Source organism: Fukomys damarensis, unplaced genomic scaffold (genome assembly GCF_012274545.1).
Source record: "Fukomys damarensis isolate Sample0158 unplaced genomic scaffold, DMR_v1.0_HiC HiC_scaffold_37, whole genome shotgun sequence".
Taxonomy (NCBI): Eukaryota; Metazoa; Chordata; class Mammalia; order Rodentia; family Bathyergidae; genus Fukomys; species Fukomys damarensis.
This window is the reverse complement of record NW_022900949.1, coordinates 16,322,373-16,345,414: the sequence shown is the minus strand read 5'-3', so window position 1 is coordinate 16,345,414 and position 23,042 is coordinate 16,322,373. Positions and strand designations below refer to the sequence as shown.

At 37.9% G+C, this 23,042-nt stretch overlaps 1 protein-coding gene across 1 annotated transcript in view; it reads left to right on the top strand.

Moving 5' to 3' along the window:
• Spag6 (sperm associated antigen 6) overlaps positions 1–22,563 on the top strand; it is a gene marked incomplete at its 5' end in the record, with an annotated part of 28,454 nt that extends 5,891 nt beyond the window's left edge. The window contains 9 exons of the mRNA XM_010614720.2: positions 1,948–2,114; positions 5,378–5,561; positions 8,580–8,785; positions 9,729–9,902; positions 11,198–11,350; positions 11,878–12,069; positions 15,024–15,140; positions 17,819–17,964; positions 21,625–22,563. Coding sequence (XP_010613022.2) covers positions 1,948–2,114; positions 5,378–5,561; positions 8,580–8,785; positions 9,729–9,902; positions 11,198–11,350; positions 11,878–12,069; positions 15,024–15,140; positions 17,819–17,964; positions 21,625–21,694 — 1,409 coding nt within the window. The remainder of the gene's footprint in view (positions 1–1,947; positions 2,115–5,377; positions 5,562–8,579; positions 8,786–9,728; positions 9,903–11,197; positions 11,351–11,877; positions 12,070–15,023; positions 15,141–17,818; positions 17,965–21,624) is intronic.
• Between the last annotated feature and the right edge of the window lie 479 nt (positions 22,564–23,042).

Here is a 23,042-nt window from a genome sequence, read left to right as displayed (position 1 = left end):
TAAAGTGGTAATTTTTATATTCTTATCACAGTAAAACAACAAGAATGAGGTAATAAAGCAAAACTATAAAGAAATTTTTTCCCTGTCCCGGGGATCAAACCCAGGGCTTTTGTATGGAGCTACATCCCCAGACCTTTTTTGTTTATTATTTTAAGATAATGGGGCCGGAGATTTAGCTCAGCGGTTTGGTGGCCTGCCTTGCAAGTGGAAGGACCTGAGTTCAATCCCTGGTACAAAAAAAAAAAAAAAAAAAAAAAAAACAAAACAGATAGGGCTTGGTTAAATCAATAAATTTCTCAGACTGGGCTTGAACATGTAATCCTCCTGCCTCAGCTTTGCAAACTGAATGAGGGCGCTACTATTCCTGTCTACAATAAATTCTTTTAAGTCCAACTTTCCAGAAATAACCTATGTCAACATTTGCTACTTATCCTAGTACCTTATTCTGTGATTTAAATTTTTTATTGTGAGAATTCAGAAGTTATCTATCCAGTACAGTTAATAATATAAATGTCATCTACAAACATTGGTTTCATTTCGTATGAGCTATGACTCCAGAGTGAGCCAGAGCTCTGTCCAACGCATAGCTAACTAGCTAGAGTGGAGTTCACACTTGGCAATTGTGGCCTTATAGAAGATGATCTAATTCATCCACCTTTGACCTAAAAATGATGACCGAATGAAACTGGAAACTCTGAAAAGTTGTATTATTTGGTGATCCTCTGTTGGTCCATTTTTATGTATTATTCAAAATGTTTTTTATTTGTCTTTTAAATGTTTCTGGATATAACATTATAAAAGAATATTAGTAATATTTGTTGTATGTGTCACCAAGATAAGATTTGAAAGACAAGAAATAATGAGTTTAATAAACTGGTATAGATTTAGAAAGTTGAAAGGCACTTTGTTCCAGTTTGAATTCTGTCATTGTCTTTCTTGTGACCTTTGACTCTAAATAGCATCAGTAAAGCAGAAATAGTAGTTGGTGATTTTTGCAGACTTTATAGTAAACAAAGTTAATATAAAGAGTTGGAATATCTAATAAAATAACCAAAATGTAATTATTAGTATCTCTTGCCCCATCCCCTCAATTTCCAGTATATAATATTTAATAATTATCCATAAAGATTGTCTGAATTCTAACCTTGTTTTACCATTTACTAGTTGTGCAAATTACTTAACCTTTCTCAGACTCAATATTTTCATCTGTAAAATTGACGTAATAGGGTCTACTTCATAGGTTGGTTATGAAAATTAAGTGAATTATGATCTAAAGTTTTCCATAGAAGAGTGCTTAGAGATGATAAATGTTTAACAAATATAAGTTACTTTTATTATTGTTGTGATATACCTCTTACATATTCAATCCTACGATGAATATTAGGATAGCTAGTAATAAACTATCCTTTCGTACTTCAAGGAATTTATCTGACAGTAATGTCCATGCAGCCTTTTATGGGTGTGAGTCCCTAGCTGAATGACCTTCTTCCTTCACTCTGAGATAGATCATGATAAAATTTGTGCAATAAAGTGTATGTTCAGTTGTAATGAGAGAAAAGACCAAATTTAAGATTTCATTGAGAAGAAAGGACCTGAAACAAGCCTTTTGAGGTAGGGTTTGCAAAGGCTCACGGGAAAATCTACCCCACCTCTTTCCTGCTGCTCGGAGTCTGGACATTATACATACACTCTACCTCCTGTCGGGTCTCATAGCTGTTGACTGCTGAATCAAAGGTTTGTTTCCATGCTATGTTACTTGTTTGATAATTATAGCTTGTATGATTTTGTACCTTCATCCATTAGATACTTTCAAATATTACACTAGATTTTAGTGGACATTTTTGTGTTTACTGATTTTTACCCTTTTCTTATCTGCAAATAAACACTGAATTATGTTTGCTTTTTAATTTAAATTTTTTGATTTCTGCTTTTTATAATTTAACTCAGGCATAATATCTTTGCTGCGGCCTCTTCTTCTCGATGTGGTCCCAACAATTCAACAGACTGCTGCTTTGGCTCTTGGGAGACTGGCCAATTACAGCGACGACTTAGCAGAAGCAGTTGTGAAGGGCGACATTCTTCCACAGCTTGTTTATTCACTGGCAGAGCAGAATGTAAGAATTAAAAAACAAAACTTCAATGTTATTCTTTTTGTATTTTTTAAAAAATCGATAGTTTGCACACAGTTGTAATCTTGTAAGCTTTATAATTATTAGGATGTTAATACAACCTTAAATTCTCTGAAATGTGCATACTATTTCTTAAGGCATTTTGTTTTAGGGGATTATGCGCAGTCTCTATCTGTTGTTAATGTAGAGATACAGTGCACCCTCAAGTTATGACCAGTGTGACATATGAAAAACTTGGGTCAATTAGGTCAGTGGAAGATTCATCTGCCTCTTGTTATCTATAGCGTGTACCCAGGTAAACATCCAGATCTCAGCCGTATTGACTTACTACCAACTTGAGTTACAACAGCCCTCGAGAACTGATTGAGTTCGTAAGTCACGGGTCCACTGTAATTGATTTAAGCATTTCTAGGGAATGATAAAACAGCAGTAGTTTTGTATAAAGAAATTTTAAAGATTGATAGGATCAGTCTTAGGGAAGACTGTAGGGCTCTAGGCAGACAAATCGTTGCTTTCAGCTCTCTGTACATGCAGGTGAACACTGCTACTGTATGGAGAGCCTTGAAGCCAGTTGTAGAGAGGCAACCAAAAGAAGAGAGTGAGCCTACTGGAAGGTTTGATAAAGCAGTTTTTACTAAGTAAACAAGCATGTCTTCTCCAGTGCCCCAGTATGTCCCCTTCCTGTACGAGCTATTCTGCATTTCTGTATAGTGCCACATTTGGAGGTCATGGGCTATTGATCATACTTAGCTAGTTTATCATAATGTCCTAGCAACTCAGGAGGTTGAGGTATGAAAATCATAGGCTCAAGGCCACCGTGGGCAACTTATCAAAATACAAATAATAAGGGCTGGGGATGTAGCTCACTGGTAGAGTGCTTGCCAAGCATGCACAGGACTCTTGTTTCAATTCTCAGTCCTGCAAAAACATAAGCACACACAAAAAGCAACTTGTACGCAAATATTCAAAGCAGCATTATACACAGCCAAAAAGTGAAGTCATCACAAGTCTATGAGCAGATGAGTGGATGAATGAAATGTATATCTGTACAACAAACTATTACGCAGTCATAAAATGGAGTAATGTATTGATAAATGCTACAACATGGGTGACTTAGAAAACATGCCAAGTGAAACACTCAAAAGGCCATGTGGTGTAGGATACTGGTTAGATGAAATATACGGAATATGGAAATTCATAGAGACGGAAGCAGATTGGGGGAAAGAACCAAAGTAAAAGGAATGCTTAATTTATAAGGGATTTTTTTGTGGAGTGATGAGAATATAATGGAACTAGGTAGTGGTGTGTATACAACATTATGAGTGCTTTACCTGCCATTGAATCATACATTTTGAAGCAGTATATTTTTGTGTTACATGTATTTTACCAGAATTAAATCCTAAATGTGCTAACTTTTTTTTATAAATTCTGGAATCATTTACTAATGCCACCACAAAGAATCCTGAAACTTTTATTTTTGTTGTAGATGTTTTTCCTTTATAAAATACTGTTAGACATCCTTCCCCCTGGATTCCTAACTCTTCCCTTTGAGAACAGGGTCTGTTCCTTTGTGTCACACATAGGAGATTCTCTACAGAAGTTTATTAGTTGTAAAGAAACAAAAAATACTAGGAAGAAAAGTAGAGTCATTGAGAATGCAACGTGGTATCACAAGCTTCTGTCTCTTACCTACCAGCCTATAAATCATTTCTCAGGTTTAATCTCCTCTTTATGAGGTGCACATTCCTGTAGTTTTGCTTTTGCTTTTTTTAAGGTGATTCTTTTCATGATGAATAGGAGAGAGGAGCATTATAAATTTGGAAGAAGTAAAAAGTAGGAAAAAGAGGTAGAAAATATGAATTACAGGCATCATAGTTATTAGCAACTATTGAAACCTGTAAAGGTAAATTTGACAGTTCTGCAAGTAAAAGGTCAGATTAGCTGAAAGTACTGACAATAAATGTATTATCATTTTTATACTATTAAAAGAAAATCTATTGAAAGCTACTTGAAAGCTTTACCGTAATTTTTATAACAAATCAGTGAAAATTGGGTTATTGCCATAATCTAAGAAACTAAAGACAACATAGCACATCAAAACATTAGTACTAAGATCACATATATCTTAGAGTAGCAACATATATGAGTTTTTTTTAGCTATAATGTGTTAAAAATATACCTGTGTTTTCTCTCTCTCCTATAATTCTTATGTCATTATTTTAACCTAATAGAAGCCTTCCAAAGTAGTTGCTGATATGGTTAGTTACCTAGTTACTTTTTAGTTGTCATTGTAAAGAAATAGAAATTCAGAATATAAAGTAGATTAATTGGATTTTATTCATAAAAGTTATGAGACTATTACTGTCATTTTAATCATAAAACAGCAGTTACAGTCAAAATATTCCTATAAGTTTGATTTTTTATAAAAATAGGAAGAGAAACTCTTGTATGTCAGTTTCAGTTTCTCATTTTTTAATCATAAAATTTATGTATAGGAAATATAAAGCAGTTTTTAAAATTCACATAATGGTAATTTGCTTTTCTCTTTTAAAAATATATTTCTAAAGGAGACAAATAGCTTACATCTCATTGTTTAGCTTATTTATTTGCCAGGAGAAGTTTTTAAATATCTCATGGATTTTTTTTTTTGCCTTATATGATGATTATAAGTGGAAAATGGCTATTATTTTGAGATAACTTGGGATTCCATTGGAGGCTGATTACCTGATTGGAGACCTCCAATCTCCTGACCAAAGGTATAGCAGCAGGACAACAAAAGACGAGGTCTTCACTGCATAAATAGGGGGCCCGGGGTAATCAGAGTTCTTATCTGGATAAAACACTGTCTCCTGGAGCTTGACAGTTTACTTACATATACTAATAATCCAAGAGTACCCATGAGTCAAACTGCCTTTCTGTGTAATGTAAATGCATACTATCATTGATTTATGAAGCTGTGGAATATCACTATTTATCTTTTATTTTGTAGGATTTTTTAAGTGCATGCTTCAGAGTAAAACACTTCAAATGTAATTTAAAACTGGCCTTGTTTTCAGTTTAGATACTGAATGGAAGCAATTGGGGATGAAAAAAATAAAATAACTTTGCAGGATTTTTTTTTTTGCATCTTATGTATTAAAAAACAACTGAGCTTTATTTATATTAATGTCATTCCTTTTGTTCTACTTTAGATTTTGTGTATGTGAGTGCACAATTCATCTTGGATTTGCTCTCTCTTACCCTGGTAGCGTTTCTACAAGAAAGCAGCTGCCTTCGTGTTGCGAGCAGTTGGCAAACACTCTCCCCAGCGAGCTCAGGCCATAGTGGACTGTGGAGCCCTGGATGCGCTGGTGATGTGCTTGGAAGACTTTGACCCCGGAGTCAAGGAGGCTGCAGCTTGGGCACTCGGATGTATTTCAAGACATAATGCAGGCAAGGGAGTGTAATGGAAAAATGCATTTAGTAAATCCAGTTTTTAAACTTAGTAAGCTATAGGTGGGGTTTTAAGGATGCTTTTGTACATTATGAGAGATCAGTTTTAAATGGCAGTCTAGTTGTTTGGATTACATTTCAGTCTTTACCTGAGCAGAAGGGACATTAACCGAGGGAGAGAAAGGGCACAGGGGAGTGGGTTGAGTCTCAAAGACCTTGGTACTTTTGTTCAGTTGCAAAGCTTATCGTGGTCTGCAGCTCTCACTGGTGATGGAACATTCCAGGGCAACCAGGATCCACTCCACAGGCTGGAGTGACAACACAGACATCACTGGAGAAAGAGTGTGTGTTCCACTCCTGTTGGGTTGGAAGGAGGCGGAGCAGAGGCGCCTTCTCCTAAAGGCTGGGATCTCAGAACTGCGACTTCTTGGGAAAAGGCTTGCTGATACCCAAATGCTAAGAATCACCCTACCACTTACAGAAGTTACTTATGAACAACAAATAGCAAAATACAAAATGGAGTTCTCTATACACATGTAAAAAAAGTTAATAGCAATCAATGAACTGCAGTTTAAAACATCAACAAAATATCTTTTCCATCTATGATTATAGAGTAGGGAAATGGCAATATAGTCAAGTGGTTAAGAGCACTGTGGCATTAGATAGCATTCAAGTGTGAGTCCAAGTACTGCCACTTAGTTGCTGTGTGTCTTTGGATGTGGCTTTTAAACTTTGTGGACCTTACCTTCTCCATTGTCAAAAGAGGCTAGCTAATGATAATTACTTAAGAGATATCTTATGAGGATGAGGAAGTAAACCAGCACTTGGCATATGCTGAGTACTCAGCAAATGGAAGATATCAGCATGAATATCTAATATTGAATGGTACATTATAATGTTTATGACATTTAGCCAGGCACGCACCTGTAGATTAAGCTTTTGGAAGGAGAAATACAAATTTCATGAACCCATGGAAGGCAGTTTGACAGATGAAAGAGTTCATGCTTACCCTAAAAAGCCTACTTTGGAGCTGGATCTTGAGAATCCCATTGACCACCGGTTGGTGAGCTGCTTTCCTCTGCCCAGGCCCTCTTGTGTGCCACTTCTGCCTTGGACCCCACTGACCATGAAATGACTGAGACTTCTGAGACTTTGAGCCCAAATAAACTTCCCCTCTTTTTAAGTCATGAGTGCTGGTATTGTGTCCAGTAATGGGAAATTAATGAAGGAAAATTTGGTATTAAAAGTGGAGCTATTGCTGTGAATACCTGACCATATGGTTAGGAAGCTTTTGGAAGTGGTTCGTAGAATAAGTTTGGAAAGATTTAGAGATTCTGACTGTTGAAGCCCTAGAATGCTATAAGCCAAGACTTATGGGACATTATTGCAAAAGCTCAGATAGAAATTTGGAAAGTAAAGGCCTGGTTCAGGAGGTTCAGTTGGGAACAAGGACTCCACTGGCACTTAGACCTGAGGCTGCATGTATTGTGTACTGGCAGAAAATTTTTTCTACATTTTGCCCATTTCCTGAGGCTCTAGAGGGGACTGAGATTAAAGCTGGTGGACTGATTAATCTGGTAGAAGAAATTTCAAGGCAGCCCAAGGATCAGGCTATAGCTTGAGTACTTCTGGATGCTTTAAGCCAGGTTTATAGTGAAAATCAAGAGCAAAAAACCCATTTTAAAAGTTTATCATTTTGTCAGAAAGGAAAGACCTGCAAAGCTGGAGGAAAGGAGAGCAAGATTGCTAAAAAGATTAACATTACAAAAACATCCAGGACAATAGAAAAGATGTGCTGGTAGCATCTCAGGAATTAGAAAGATCCCACCCCTCACTGGCTAAAGGTTATATAGTACTTACAACTACAGCCTCCCCCTCTCTTACTCTCTCCCTCCCCAACTTCCTCCTTCCTTCTTCCCTTCTCCTCTTCCTCTCCCTTCTGCCTCCTTCCCTGCCTGCTCAACACCTTCTTCCTTTCAGTACTGGGTTTGAAGCCAGCCCTTTGTATGAAATGACTGGTTGGCTGTTTAGCTCACACGTGGTAAACTCAAATAACCACAAGCTGGGACAAGTGACTAAATCATGTGAGGTCAGAATGGGTAGAGAAACAGGGAGTGGGGAATAGCAGTTCAGTGGAAAAGTTGAGGTACCACACAAGGAGCAGTAGTTCCTCAGCTTTAGCCCCAAGTGTCCATGAAGGTCCTGCTACTGTCAGACCTTTTAATGTGAACCTGCCTGGATTTTACTGTTGGCAACCTTATTTTTCAAAGAACTCTAAGACAACATAATGCAGGTCAAATAAAACATTCTAATATATACCTACATATATTAGATATATATCTTATGTAAACATTAACATTTATATAAGAATGTATCTCAGTTGCAAATCTCATTTTTCTTTCTTTTGGTACTGGAGATCAAACTCGGGACCTTGCACTTGTGAGGCAGGTGGTGAAACTACTGAGCTAAATCCCCAGTGCAAATCTCATTTTTGAAAGTCTTTTTAATGCACAATGAAAACATAGCTTTTCATTTTGTATAAATTATTTCTAAATATTAAAAATCTTATATGATGCAAGAAATTTAAAAGTTGACATTATTGGCACAATATTCATGTTAATGCTTGCTCATAAATAGCACAAAATGCTGCCTAATTAGTTTAGTTGGTAAACTTTCGGTACTTTCTTTCTCTTCTAAAGCATACATAAAACGCTTGCCTATTGAGAAGTGCAGAATTGTCAGAGCTTAAACAGCTGACATCTGCTTGTACTCATTAAAAAAAAAAAAAGAAATATATAACAAGCTATTCCAGCCAAACCCAGCTCAGATGTGCTCAGGTAACGGAGGCCCATCTGTTGACCTGTGTGCTTTTCAGCTTAGGATTGGTCCATATGGTTTGTAAAACCAGAAAGGCTGACTTGAAATGCAGATGTTGACTGTGAAGTAGCCCCCCTTTTCCTTTGCCGTGTCTGTCAGGGTGAGGCTCAGTCACCCCGACTCACTTTCCTTGGCCCACAGAACTTTCACAAGCCGTGGTGGATGTGGGAGCTGTCCCTCTTTTAGTACTGTGTGTTCAGGAGCCAGAAGTCGCTTTGAAAAGGATTGCCTCTTCGGCCCTTGGTGACATTTCAAAGCACTCTCCAGAGCTAGCGCAGACAGCAGTGGACGCAGGAGCCATCGCTCACCTAGCCCAGATGATCCTCAACCCTGATGCTAAATTGAAGGTATTTTACTATATGGTCATGTGGTAAACAAACCGGCCTCTGCATAATATAACGGAAAGGAAATGGTACAGATTCGTATTATATAGCTAAAAAATAATTAGTAAGTCATCACTGAAAACACAAACATGTATGTCACCAATCTTTTAAATATGAAAATAATGCTGTAATAGGGAAGGGAGGAGGGGTGAAGGGAGGGAAGGTACAAAGGGAAAAAATGAGAACCAAGACCTGTCATGTAAGGGCACAAGATCCCAATGATGTACTGTATACCTGAAATGTACCAATAAACTCAATGAGAAAAAAAATAATGCTGTAAGTACTAGACAATGAAGATGTGATTGGTAAAATTATGTGCAATGTTGAAAATTAAAAGTAGCATCAGTGTTAGCATCAATAATTAAAATAAATCAAATCTCAGGGATGGAAGGGAACTAAGATTTTTAAGGCTCCCTCCGTAGTATTCAAGTTTCTTGTGACAGTGGTCATACTTCAGTTAATAGTAATCAATTATGCCTTTGTATTCTAATAATTATATTCTAGAATTTAAAAATTGTTAATGTTAACTACACAACGGAGAAGTTATTTGAAATAGTGTCAATATCGTGCTAAAAATAAATGTTCTGCTTAATCATTTTTGTACTACATTCCCACATATATCATAAATTAGCTTCACAAGAAAATAGTGTTCATCCAACGATTATATTTTTTAATCACCTACAATACAGTTTTTAAATAGAGCCAATTTGGAAATTAGAGAATTTTAAAAAGATGAGTATGAGACTAGGTTGTTAAATCCTCAAAACTTGGAATGTTCTGTTAGAGATGTTTCTCCCTTCTTCAGAGGACTTTGGCTCTGTATAAAGCTGCTTCAATTACACCTGAACTCTGCAGTGAACTAGTGGGCTCCACATAGTAACATTTTGTTTTGTTTTCTGCTTAACAGCACCAGGTCCTTTCAGCTCTTGGTCAGATTGCAAAACACTCTGTGGATCTGGCAGAAATGGTTGTTGAAGCAGAGATTTTTCCAGTTGTGCTGACCTGTCTGAAGGACAAAGATGAATACGTGAAGAAAAGTGCTTGCACTTTAATTAGAGAGATTGCAAAACATACACCAGAGGTGAAAAAGATTTTTATTTCATTCATTTATTTGTTTGTTTGTTTGTTTGTTTGTTTTTTGAGTACCAGGGATTGAACTCAGGTCCTTGCGCTTACAAGGCAGTCCACCAAACCACTGAGTTAAATCCCTGGCCCGAAAAAGATTTTTAAAATGCTTCAAGACAGGATAACACATAGTTTTAGTTTTTAAATAAAGCATCAACTTGTTTCAGGAGCGGCAGGGTTTTGCTCTGTGGCCTGGCTAGGTCGGGGCTCTCCCATGGTTAGCAGTAACCACATTATGGACTAGGTAATTGTTTGTGGGGTGAGCTGTTCTGTACCTTGCAGAATTGCCCCTTAGCAGCATCCCTGCTCACTGGGTGCCAGTAGCACCCCTCGGGGACAATTGGAAATGGCACCACATTGCAGATGTTCCCCAGTGGACAAACTTCCCCTCCATTGAGGGGAAATGTAATATATAGATAAATAATATTATTATTTATATATGTTTATATCACATTTATTATATATGATATAATAATATAATAAAACCACTGGGTTATATCACTGGAGTTCAAATTAAAATCTCAGTCCCCAGTCATTTCCAGCTTTCCATTTCTAGACTGTGGAACCTGTGGGCGTCCGTAATCCTTGTCACTTTATGTCTGCCAGGAGCAGGGAGGATATCACACCTCCAGGCTGACACAGACACAGACCCCCGCCTGTACGTCCATGCTCGGAGCTGGTCTTACACGGGGAGCCTCTGCTCCGAGTTCTTAAGGGAAGAGACAGAGCAAGCCCGTGTTGATTTCTGAAGTGGTGTCTTCCCAACATATATTTGGACTCATCAATTTTCATACATTATATGTTAAAATCCTCTTCTCCTTGTTTCATCTAAGATCTTTATTTAGTTTAGGTTTTTCCAAGTGGCAGTGCAAAGGTTAGCGCGTTTCCAGTCTGACATTGTCTTTGACGTTTGGGAATCGCTCACACACTGACTGGGGCTTTCAGTAGTTAGTTCTGAGCTGGCCCTAGGCGTGGTGTCTTGGTGCAGAGTTTTGATGTGTTGCACTAGGGATAAAAGTGGTGCTATCGATGGACTTAAAAAATGAACCATAGAGTAAAGTCTCTCACAGAGAGAAATTTATGTATTTGAAATGGCAGGATATAATCTTTTATGTTTCTTTTAATAAATATAGTAGTTTCTTTAAATGTTATTTCAGTTTTACCAGATCCTAAATAAAGCATAACCATGCTCAACTAAAGATCATCTTATCTTTCTGTGCCGATTATTTTGCCCTGGTTCTCGCCTCTTAGCTTTCACAGCTGATCGTTAACACGGGAGGGGTGGCCGCCGTGACCGACTGCATTGGGACCTGCAGAGGGAACGTCCGGCTGCCTGGCATCATGATGCTCGGCTACGTGGCCGCGCATTCCGAGAACCTGGCCATGGCGGTGATCATTTCCAAGGTGCGTTCTTGCTTCATTTCTCCTCCTTACTGCAGTCAGACGTTCGAAGACAGAGCCACAGGTGGACGATATTCCCCAGGATTATAAAATATAACTGGATGCAGCAGCAGATTGCTTTCAAGTCTACTTTTATTCTCAGACTTTTTTATATTTGAGAAAAAGGTAATCCTATTAAGGATTCTAAATTAATTTTTTTAACAAAGGAAAGTAAAACTTTTTAAAATATTAAATGTTTTTGGTTTGTCCCAGTAGAATATGGTTTTGCCTCATCTTTGTCATCTGTGGTTTGGTGAAATGTCCCTGCCTGCTGGGAAATAGCTACAGATAATTAAAGTAATCTAGGTCTAGTCATTTTATTTTTTTAACTTAAGAAGTGGCAGCCCCTGTAACATGCTTGTTTATTGAGCAATTTAGGGGGAAAAAAAAGATACAGGCTGACATGATTTCTTCTAAGGTTTGAGAGACGTGGAAGACTCTGTAATCCCGCTCTAGGGTCATAACGCTGGCTCCCTCAACCCCCTCTGCAGGGTGTACCCCAGTTGTCAATCTGCCTGTCAGAGGAACCAGAGGATCACATTAAGGCCGCCACCGCCTGGGCCTTAGGCCAGATTGGGCGACACACTTCGGAACATGCACGGGCTGTCGCCGTCACAAATACTTTGCCGGTTTTGCTTTCTTTGTACATGTCGGCAGGAAGTTCTGAGGATCTGCAGATGAAAGTAAGGATAGTTCTATGAAGATCTGTCCGATTTTGACTCATTTTAAAAATATGTAATTTAAAATATTTAATCCTTGTGGATAATATTCCTTTTATGAGTCCAAAAATACAGATTTGTTTCAAAAATTATAAAGCTCTTTTGTATGTTTTGTTTTGTTTTTCATGCTTTAAACACAAGATATATGGAGCAATGCATGCCTTTCCTGTAGGGGTTGGGAAAACGCTCTCATATTTTCTTCCACTCGGTAATGGCCTGAGCCATGCTGTGCTGTGGGGTGGACCATCTGTCATGTGGTCCACCAGTAGCAGGACATCTCTCCATTTAGTGATCTTTTGTAGTGTCTTATTAAAGTTGAACTGAGACCAAAAAAAAAAAAAAAATGAGTCCAAAAGAATTTAAGGTGCTTTTCCAATGTAAAATGTAAGCAGGTGAGGTATTTCCCAAGCTATATAATTTACCTCATACCTCTCCTAGCTCTGATCTTTCAATTATGTGTTATGTTTATTCCTTAAAATATTGTCCATGAGAAACAATTTGAATAGGCATTTCATCAAAGAAGACATAGAAATGACCACCGACACATGAAGAGATGCTCAACATCATTGGCCACTAGGGAAATATAAAACAGAACTATAATGCGCTATTGACACCTCCAAGAATTCTGTTATTAATAAGACAGACAATAATAGTTATTGACCACCATATACAGAACCCTCTTACACTGCAAGTGGGAACGTAAAACGTTGCCATCATGTTGAAAAATATTTTAGCCATTTCTTAAAATAAAAACATAAATTTATCATCATTTCTCAACAACCCTGCTCCTAGACATGAAAAATGAAAATGCTGGTGTTATGGCTTACACCTGTATCTCCTCAAAGCCTCATTCTCTCATAGGTGGGGCTTTGGGGAGTGGCTGGATCATGGGTGTGTGGTACTAGATTAGTCCTCTTATTGGTTTACCATAGCTCTGGGTCTGACTGAATGGACTTACTGGAAAAGGAAGACCTAGGGTGTGAATGGCACCAACCAATAGGGTTGTAGCCTTGGTGGGATGAAAATGGAAGAGCGGGGAATGGGAAAAAAAGGAGAACCACGATGTCATGTAAGGGTACAAGATCCCAGTGACGAATGTGACTGTACTGTACACCTAAAAAGTACCAATAAACTCAATAAGATTAAATAAATAGGCAAATAAATCAACAAGAAAACTTTCTTAGACTCCAAAAATTAAAAAACAAACAAAGAAGAGAAATCAGAAGCTAGACTGCTGCTTCCTGCCTGCTTTGCTACAAGCTCTTTCTCTTAAAATGAGTGATTTAGGATGTGTAAAACTATGCCTCCTCCAGTAAAGCCATAAAAATACCCTGAGTTCAAAAATAGATGTATATAAGTCTATAAGAAAATGTTAATATTTCTTTCATGCTGGTAAATAAAACTAATTATTAATCATAACACACATTCCTATGCATGAGAATGCAGTCATACATTGAGTAATTTCTTCCAGATGAAGGACAGCAAAGTTCAATGAATTTGCAGCAGCAGCCTCCTCTGTAGAGTTCCTGACTAATAACTTGACAATATGTCATAAATTTGGAACTGGTAAAGTAGGACTGCATGCATAGTATAGTGATGTGGCTTCTGATGCACAGGTATTAGGCCTTGTCCCCAGTGGCAATGAAGTCTGTGGCTTGGGAAGGTCGCTAAGACTTAAGATGGTTCACAAAGATTCACTCTAACCAGAGGTGTTGGGATTTGAGAGTTTAATTCTAAATCATACTAGTGACAAAGAGTTGGGCTGCATGTCTTACCTTTCTATTTAGTAAATTTATGAAACAATGTTGAAGGACAAAGGTACCAAGAAATAAGTTAAGCAGGAATGCTCAATTGGGATATCTAAAAAACTTTAAATTAAAAAGATTCTTTAATTACAGCTGAAACAGGCTGAATGTTTTCACTTGATCCATGTATCTGTTATAAAATCTATGATATGAATTGATTTCAAGAGCATTGCTAAACATTGAGTAACAAGATCATAATCCCAGAAAACCATGTTGTCTAAGTCCTTGTAGAGAGACTAGGTGAGCACAGCAAAGTCCTTAAGGGTGCACTGAAGTACCAAGCCAGGCATGGAATTCTAGTGGAAAATGACAAAATTTAGAGCTTCAAAAGTGAAGGGGCAGCTTGTGATACGAAGAAACAGAATCACAACTCGCCATGGCCTTAGAGCTGGCTGCAGTGACGTGTTACATCCACAGTCAATGAAGCCCTTCTTTGACCGCATGTGAGCAGGGGGACAGAACCACCTAGTGTCACTAGGAAGTAGAGGGTGCAGGAGGAGAGGGAAAGGAACAGGTGAACTATCCTTTGCCTCTGGCGATCCACTCTATATTGTGAGAGGAGCTTTTCTGAACAGTGGAGTAGATCCTACCTGTTTACTTCCTCTTGAGAGTGAGGAAATTTCTACCCATAAACTACGGCAGCAGGCTGCAGATGACACTGAGTATGTGTACAGTAGACATTTCTAGTTGCATTCAGAGAAGCTGTGGTATCTTTTGGGGAATACAGAATGCCTTATAATGAAACTCTCTGGCTATTTTAGTTATCTCATACTTTCATATGTACATATTTTTCACCAGTATGTCAAGTACATATTAAGTTACACTTTATGACTTTATGCTTTATAATTTTAATTTCCTCATAGCTATTTTAAGAGCTCAGTAATACACCATACGTTGTAAAGTTTAACATAAAACTAACTGGTAGGGTACTCTGTGATAAAACCAATAAAAAATAAGAGTGTTTAAGAAAACTATTTTTATAAGTGAAATGACTGCAGGTAAGACCAGCAAAATTGATTTTATCTTCGAATTCCAGGAATGTGAGACATGAATTCTTATCTGGCTTTCATTGATTACTCACTTTTGTGTGTTTTTTGCTTTCTATTTCAATAGTGTAAAAAAGCTATAAAGAGCATCCTACAAAAATGCACCTACTTACCAGCCCTGGAGCCATTTCTGTACGACGCGCCTCCAAATATTCTGAAGCATGTGCTGGGACAGTTCAGTAAGGTAAGAAATGCTCTCTTGCCTCACTGCCTGAAAGAAGGGGAGGAAAATGAAAATGATTTGTTGCCTTATTTTTTTCTGTTTTCTTTCTTCTGTCAGTTTGTTTTCTTCTGTAGGATGGGGTTCTGGGTTTTCCTACTTAACACATCAGTCTGTAGCGACAAGCGTAACACAGGTGTATAAAGTCCATATGTAAATAGAGTACTTCCTTCCTGCTTGCGTTTTCTCACATCCTCTGTCCTGTCTTTTTTCATGTTCTCAGGAGGTAAATTGTATGTCAACACACAAGAACCTCATAATACAAATACTTTTTTGTGGTAAGTAATTTCTAGTCATTTTTCCAGTGTCTTTTAGTTCCACTCACGGGGGAGCACAGCGATGCCCTTACCAAGAGAAGGGAAAAGGTCTCTGAGCCCCAAACATGTATTTCACAAAGTCCATGCACCTTACTGGAGATGCTCCCAGTGAGTCATGTGGGGAACTTTGATTTTTTCATGAACAGTTTTAACCAGTGCAGCTGTCATATTTCTGACACTGTTGCAGGTTAAGTGGTAGTAAGCAGTAGTAAGGTAGAAAGGCTGAGCTGCCACATGTGGGCACAGCCCACACAGCCGACTGCTGACAGACAGCAAGGCGTGAAAGAGAATATCATTAAGCATCCATTGATGTTCAGGCTGGTAACCCTATGATATCAAGAACTGGTTAAACTATGTTCATATATTTGACTTAAAATAAAGGAAGCTAGTCCTGGTAGTTCATGCCTGTAATCCAAGAGCTCTGAGAGGCTGAGGCAGGAGGATCACAAATTCAAGCCTAACTCGGACAACTGAGTAAGACCCTGTCTTAAAATTTTAAAAAAAGAGCTGAAGGAGTACTTTAATTCATAGGTCCTGGGTTCAATCCCCAATACTGCAAAATAAAAAACAACAGAGAGAGGGAGAGAAGAAAGCAGGGGAGAGGGAGAGAGAGAGAGAGAGAGAGAGAGAGAGAGAGAGAGAGAGAGAGAGAGAATATGAATGAAGTCTGCACAAGTCCCATACCACGGTGGAAATGCTCACAGATCAGGATTCGGAGTGCCTGGATTCCTAATAGCTCTAATTCTTAGGCACAGTCTTGACCTCTAAACCTTAGGTTGGCTACCTATAAAATGGGAACAATAGTACTCATTTCATAGGATCATGGTAAAGATTAAACAAGATATTGAATATTAAGAGAGTAGATCATAGGGCTGAGGATTTGGCTCAGTGGTTCCAGCACCTGCCTTGCAAGCCCAAGGGCCCAAGTCCGATCCCCGGTACAAAAAAAAAAAAAAAAGAGTGTAGATCAATCCCAGGAATATATTAAACACTAATAAATTAGAAGTTGTTTTAAAGAAATGAAACATGCAAATGGTTAAGGCTAATTTTTTAATGATAGAAGAGGACAGATTTATTTGAAAATCAGTCATAATGTAACATGAATGTAGTGCTGTGGTTTGTACTCCACATTTGACGGATGGTGAATATGAACTACAGGCCCACTCTGCTCCTAGTCTTCAGCTCTTTGAGCTTCTTCTGTGGTCATCAACAGCTTGGCTTACCCTCGAGCTCCTCTGCTACTGGAAAATGGGTTTTCCATTGCCAAAGCCACTGCTGATTACATTCTGAGTATCATGCACACCTTCTGTCTACTTCCTTGCAGGAAAATAATGAACCTTTCTTTGTCTCTTAGCTATATGATGTTTGAGAGATATAAACAAATAATGCAAGGAAAAGAGAGAAATTACTGCAAGGAGAGAATCAGTTTCTTCCTTTTGTGTACTCTTGGTTGCTAAGAAAGAAACTGGCTGCCTAATTTGACCATCTAGGAGGGAGAAGGGGTAAGGGCTGGATCATCTGTAGGCAGTCATCAGCTCTTAAAAAGGGGCCATTGACATTACTTTGAAAGTTTCATGTTATAGTTTAGTCTAGTGCATAATACTAGTTTTACTGAACTTGCTATGAAAATGAACATTAATCTCTTTTAACAGTTCAAAATAAGTAAATAAAAACCAGTAGGATTTGTGGAAGTTAGCCGTTATCAAATAAAGGTCACAATGTATATCATATACTCTTAGAGAATATTTGCAGAATTTTCTACTTTCTTAAAGGGTTCTTAAAGAATGTAACACATGAGTTAAGTTAAACAAAGAATAAGTCTTAACCAGACAAAAGAGTAGCAGTTTGATGTGTGTGTGAAGGTGTCCTCGGGACAGGAGACAGCACAGGCACTAAGAGGAGACCCGACACGCATGCCTTGATGTTGCAGATGCGAAATCTGGGATGGAGACCGGTGGGAGGGGCCTGGAGAGGTATTCGGGAGCTGGGTGGCAAGGAGCCCTGGTGCTGTGTGAAGGAGCTCGCCTAGTTTAGTAGGTAGTGAGTGGACAGGCCCAGTGGGAGTAACTGTTCGTTTTACATTCCGCGTGGGTCTCCTTTGCTCGCATTCCTTGCCTCATTCCATCTCCGTGACATAAAAAGTTCAAACACTTCTACAAAGAATGCGTTGCAGCTCCAGTCATCCACAGATTTGGGCTCATTTTCTTGTGGGCTTGTGGAACATAAATTGTTATCTATATTTTCTCAGGTAAATTGTTGTTTACAACTAGCCATAATCTAACTTGGGAAAGAAAACCTGACATTTTTATTGCTTCACTCTTCAAGGTGCTGCCACATGATAGCGAAGCTCGTCGACTTTTTGTAACCAGTGGTGGACTTAAAAAAGTTCAAGAGATACAAGCAGAACCCGGTTCTCTCCTTCAAGAATACATCAACAGTATTAACAACTGTTACCCAGAGGAAGTAGTAAGGTGAGGAACACGCAGCTTGAGAGGGTCCGTAGTAAATGCGGCGTCTTGGTTAAGATACTCCACGAGGCGCGTGGGCAGCTTCGACTCCAGCTTGATCTCCTTTCCTCGCAATTACATAAAATAATTATGTTCTCATGAACACACATCTTCAAACAACCGGGAATATCATTAAAGACATTTCTGTACTAAAATATGGTTTACAAAAGAATACTCAAATGCAGAGTTCAAATTAAATTAGCAATTTTAAAATTGTGAGACCCTGATTTAGAAGAGGCCTATACATTCTGGTTTTCATGGATCCCTGCTTATCTCTCTTCTTAGGCTCACATTCGTACGAATAGAAGTATTGCAATTAGAAAAGAAATACTGAATAATGAAAGTTATAATCTAAATGGAAAAAATGAATATTTTTATGATAGGCAGGTAACTATAGCAGGAAGTAATATGACAAAAATGTTCAGGATTTTTTTTTTTTTTTTCAGTGCTGAGAAACTCAGAGACTTCCATAGGCTCGGCAAGAGCTGGTCCACTAAGGTGTACCCCCAGCTCAGATTATTCTCTCTAAAATTTAAATGAAGTCATTTTGGAGAACACTAAATATAAGCCAAACTGAAGACTCACTTCTTGTAAGGCTAGAGAACTATTTTATTAAACTCCCCCACAAGCAAAGTTACCAAGAAAAAATTAAACATGCTTAAAACTACTGAGTCTTGAAAAATGCCCAGAAATCATGTAAATAAAAGGCATATTTACTTATATTTTTCTAATCTTACATTTGTTTTCTTCTCACTCATATTAGAAAATATAAATTCCAGTTATTAAAATTTATGTTATATATGAATTACAACTTTTATCATTTATAGTTCCTATTTGACACCAGAGATTTTCAGTTTTAATTAATCAATTAATTTATTATTTTGGGTTTTGAGAGCAGGTCTTGCCGCGTAGTTTAGGCCGGCCTGGAATGTGCGGTTCCCCTTGAATGCTGGGATGACTAGTGTGTGTCACTGTCCCACAAGCACAGGATACTTATTTTAAAAGCACACAACTGTATAAGTGAATGGAAACCATTTTATTCTCAAACATAGTTTTGCGTTTAACCAAAGGACTCATACGCAGGAGGAATTCACTCCAGGAAATATTTCTGTATGATTTGTATTGGTGCACGGTGAGTCCATTCACCGTGAGGATCTGTGCACGAACACGACATGTCTTAATTTGTTTTCATTCTCTTCCCTTCTCCCTCTCCTCCTCCCATCTCTTGGTCACCTTTCCTTTTTCAAAAGATTTTTTACTGTTCTCTTTTGGAACTCATCATTTCATTTTTCTTTCTCTACTTAAACAGCTTTAAGTAAATAACATTTAATTTTGCACTAATATTGCAGAAGCTTTGTAGTGGTACGTAGCCACTTTCAGTTTTCACTGTTTTGATGACAAAATGCATAATGAGCAATTTTTACTTTATTTTGCAGAAATCAATGAGTAAATAAGGTTATTCTGGTTAGATTTATATTGACTCTAGCATAACAGAGTACTGCTACTGAGGGAGAATCCCACACTTTTTCCTGAGGACAAGCTGCTTTTGAATTCCTTAGCACCAGATAGACTGTAGCTGGCATGGACTCTCTGACAGTCAGTGGACAGTTTGGCCTATGTATTTATCCGTCTGCCTTCTGAAATACATATGTCTGTATGCACTTATAGGAAGTCAGGCTGTGCTAAGTGTATATGTGTTCTGATCATGCAAGTGAGGGAGGTAAGTACAGGGCACATTTTCTTTCTTGTGGGGATCCTAGAGACCGTGAAGTATCTGAGGCCTTAGAAGAAAAAGGTAAGACTATGGCAGTTAGCTTGGAAATAAGCCAGGTAAAGCCTCAAGATTTATTGGTAGATTCTAGCTGATTTATTGGGGACCGTCATTTTAAATTAACAGCACCCGATAGAAATATGTGAGCCACATGTGTAATTTCACATTTTCTGGTAGCCAGAAAATGCTTTAAAAGGTAAAATGAATTAGGATAAATAAAATTTAGTGATTTAAAAATCCAATATATCCAAATATTATAATTTCAGCTTGTGATCAATATAACATTTATTAATGCATTACTTTGTATTTTTATGATATCACTTCAGCACATCTCTGTGTAGATACTAAAGCCACTGGGTGTATTTGACCTGTATTTAGATTACATAAAATTTACAGTTGAAAAAGTTGACTCATAAGATATTTCAAACACACCAAACATTCTTCAGTAACTGAATTGGGTGTTGGTTTTAGAATTTAATTAAATATAAAATTTAATTTCTCAAACACACTTGCCATGTTTTCTAGTGTCAACCTCAGGTGCTTAAATGGCACAATTTTTCAAGATTTTTTTAAAGAAAAAAATCTACCTGTTGCATTTATATAAAAAGTACTTTTCTTATATCTGACACATTTATAAGGCCTAGACAGGTGAGGGAGGCTTTAAATTTTAATTCAAACTGAGGGAGAGACAATTGTGAACTCCTCAGTGCAAGAATATTATGACGAGCCTGGCGTGGTGGCACACACCTGTAATCCCAGCACTCAGGAGGCTGAGTCAGGATGATCACTGTGAGTTCGAGACCAGCCTGGGCTACACAGTGAGTTCCAGGTCAGTCTCAACTGCATAGTAAGACCCTGTCTCAAAAAACAAATTATTATGGAAAAATCCCCTATTGACAGTCTTTTCAAGGACAGCAGGCCTTTTGAGGAGAGACATTCTATAGCTTTTTATGTACATGTGAATTTCTAGTTAACAGGGACTATGTATAAGCACTCTATTATTTGGCCTACTTTGATAAATGGTGAAAAAAAATTTAGTGTAATGCACACTGGGAGTTTTCAAGTCAAGCATCTATACATAGAAGTAGATAACAAAGGACAAAGTGAGCCCCTAACACTATATTTTATTTAGAGAAAACACTTTGCAGGAGGTTATAACTACCTCAGGTTTTAAAATCCATTTCTTATGTATGTTAGAATGCTTGCGAAGTATTATTTCACAGGTTTTTATATGCATGTGAGTTTTTCTATGTCGTATCAAACATCCTACAGTCCTTTATTAATCAACATATTTAGTATGTTCCTACTAAATCTTTCATAAAATGATCAGTTTATAGGTATAAATTTCTAGTACTATGTATGTATAAGAACAAGTGCTTAATTTCCTAGGTTTATATAATGCTAATATTTGCAAGCTATTTATTAATAATTTTAATATGAATTTTTGTTTTAATGGATGACCAGATCTGATTAGAGCATAGATTAAGAAATAATTTGTAAGGCAAGCAGAACGCAGAAGTTGATTAGCAGTGATAGGTGTGTGGTCTAACTTTTGAAAAAATCTATCGGGTATGACTTTTAAAGCAATATTAGTCACTTAATATAATAAAAATAAAGTCTCTGCAATAAGATATTGTCACTGGGTTGAAGCCTTTTGCTCCGAAACTGTCCCCTGTGCCATGACATTTAGGAACCTTCGAGAGTTTGTGCAGAGAGCATTCCCGGAACCTGGTTATCCAGGGCACGCGAGGTTTCACTCACAGCATTGTGTCAGATCAGTTTCTTATTTAGAACCCTTCGGCTGACTCTGCTGAATCTTGGATAAATATCTAACAGCAGATTTTCTTTTCCAGGTACTATTCCCCAGGATACTCAGACACACTTCTGCAGAGAGTGGAGAGCTACCAGCCACTTACTAATTAAGCATAGTCGTCTTTTTATACCAAAATTCACGGCGGATTTTCATGAGTAACATTTGTTAAAATCCTTTCTAAATATTTGAACTAAATACATTCTAAATTTATTCAGTGTGAAATACCTTTAGATACAATATTTTCAAAGTTTGTGTAACACTTTAAAAATTAGCACCTTGAATATGTGAAGAACTGTTCATAATAATTTGCATGCATAGGATTTGTTCAAAAGGTAAATTTTAAGTAGTAAACTTTTAAGACATGTTATTTTTCTACTAAAAATAAGAGAGACAGAAAGGGAGAGAAAGAGAGAGAGGGAGGGAAGGGGAGGGAGGGAGGGAGGGAGAGAGAGAGACTTCAACTAGATGCAGGAAAGAGGTGGTGTTCAAAACCCTTTTCTGAGCAGAAGGGACATAGTTCGAAGAGGACAGGAATATGGGGCCCTTGAAGGAGGCTCTGATGCTGGTTGCATGAATGCGTTACCCTGCAGCATAGAATCTGCTGGCAGGTTCAAACTGCAGGGTTTTCCTAGGAATTTAGGAAGGGACTCCTCTTACCACAGCCTTCCTCAAACATTCCTTACATTTCATGAGGCTGCAGAGGGTTGAAGTCATTGTTAGGCATGCTCCTCTTATATACATGCTCTTCGACCTCATGGAAAGGTTTCACATTCATCACGAACAAACAGGAAAGCTGGTAAGGTCAGTTCTCAGTGTTCCTGTATCCTGGGCTGTTCGTATTCCCCAATGTCAAAAGTCTCTTTGGGGGGATTTAAGAAATACTTTGAAAAGAAACCACGAAGCTCAGACTTTACACCTGTTTTCACCCAGAAGGATATAAAGGGGTAAACTAAAGGAGATATCAATAAAATTTTAAATTAAAAAGCATTAGAATTGTCCTTTTTATATTTCTTATCTAGTGTTTTTCTGGCCTTGGGAATCTGTGATTGTATTTAGGAGTCTTGGTTACTTGGGGTGTGTGTGTGTGTGTCTTTTGAGCTAAACAAAGATTATTGCTTTTATGACCTGTGCTAGAGGCTCTCCTGCACCTCCCTCTCTCCTTCCCTCCCTCCCTCTCTTTCTTTCTCTCTCTCTCTCTCTCTCACACACACACACAAACACACACACACACACACACACACACACACACACACACACTCAGAACAAGGATTTGGCACCAGTCTTATACTGAAGGGCCTTGGAAGCTCCCTGGAGAGTAGCTGGTGTGAGTCTGCATTGGAAACTAAAGAAAGTGAAGTCTGATAGCCTCAGGTGAAGACAGCAAGAAATGCACCCCTTTAAGCAGAATAGAACTCTTCAAAATACACATTAACTTTCTTCTTTCCTTTTATTCTATCC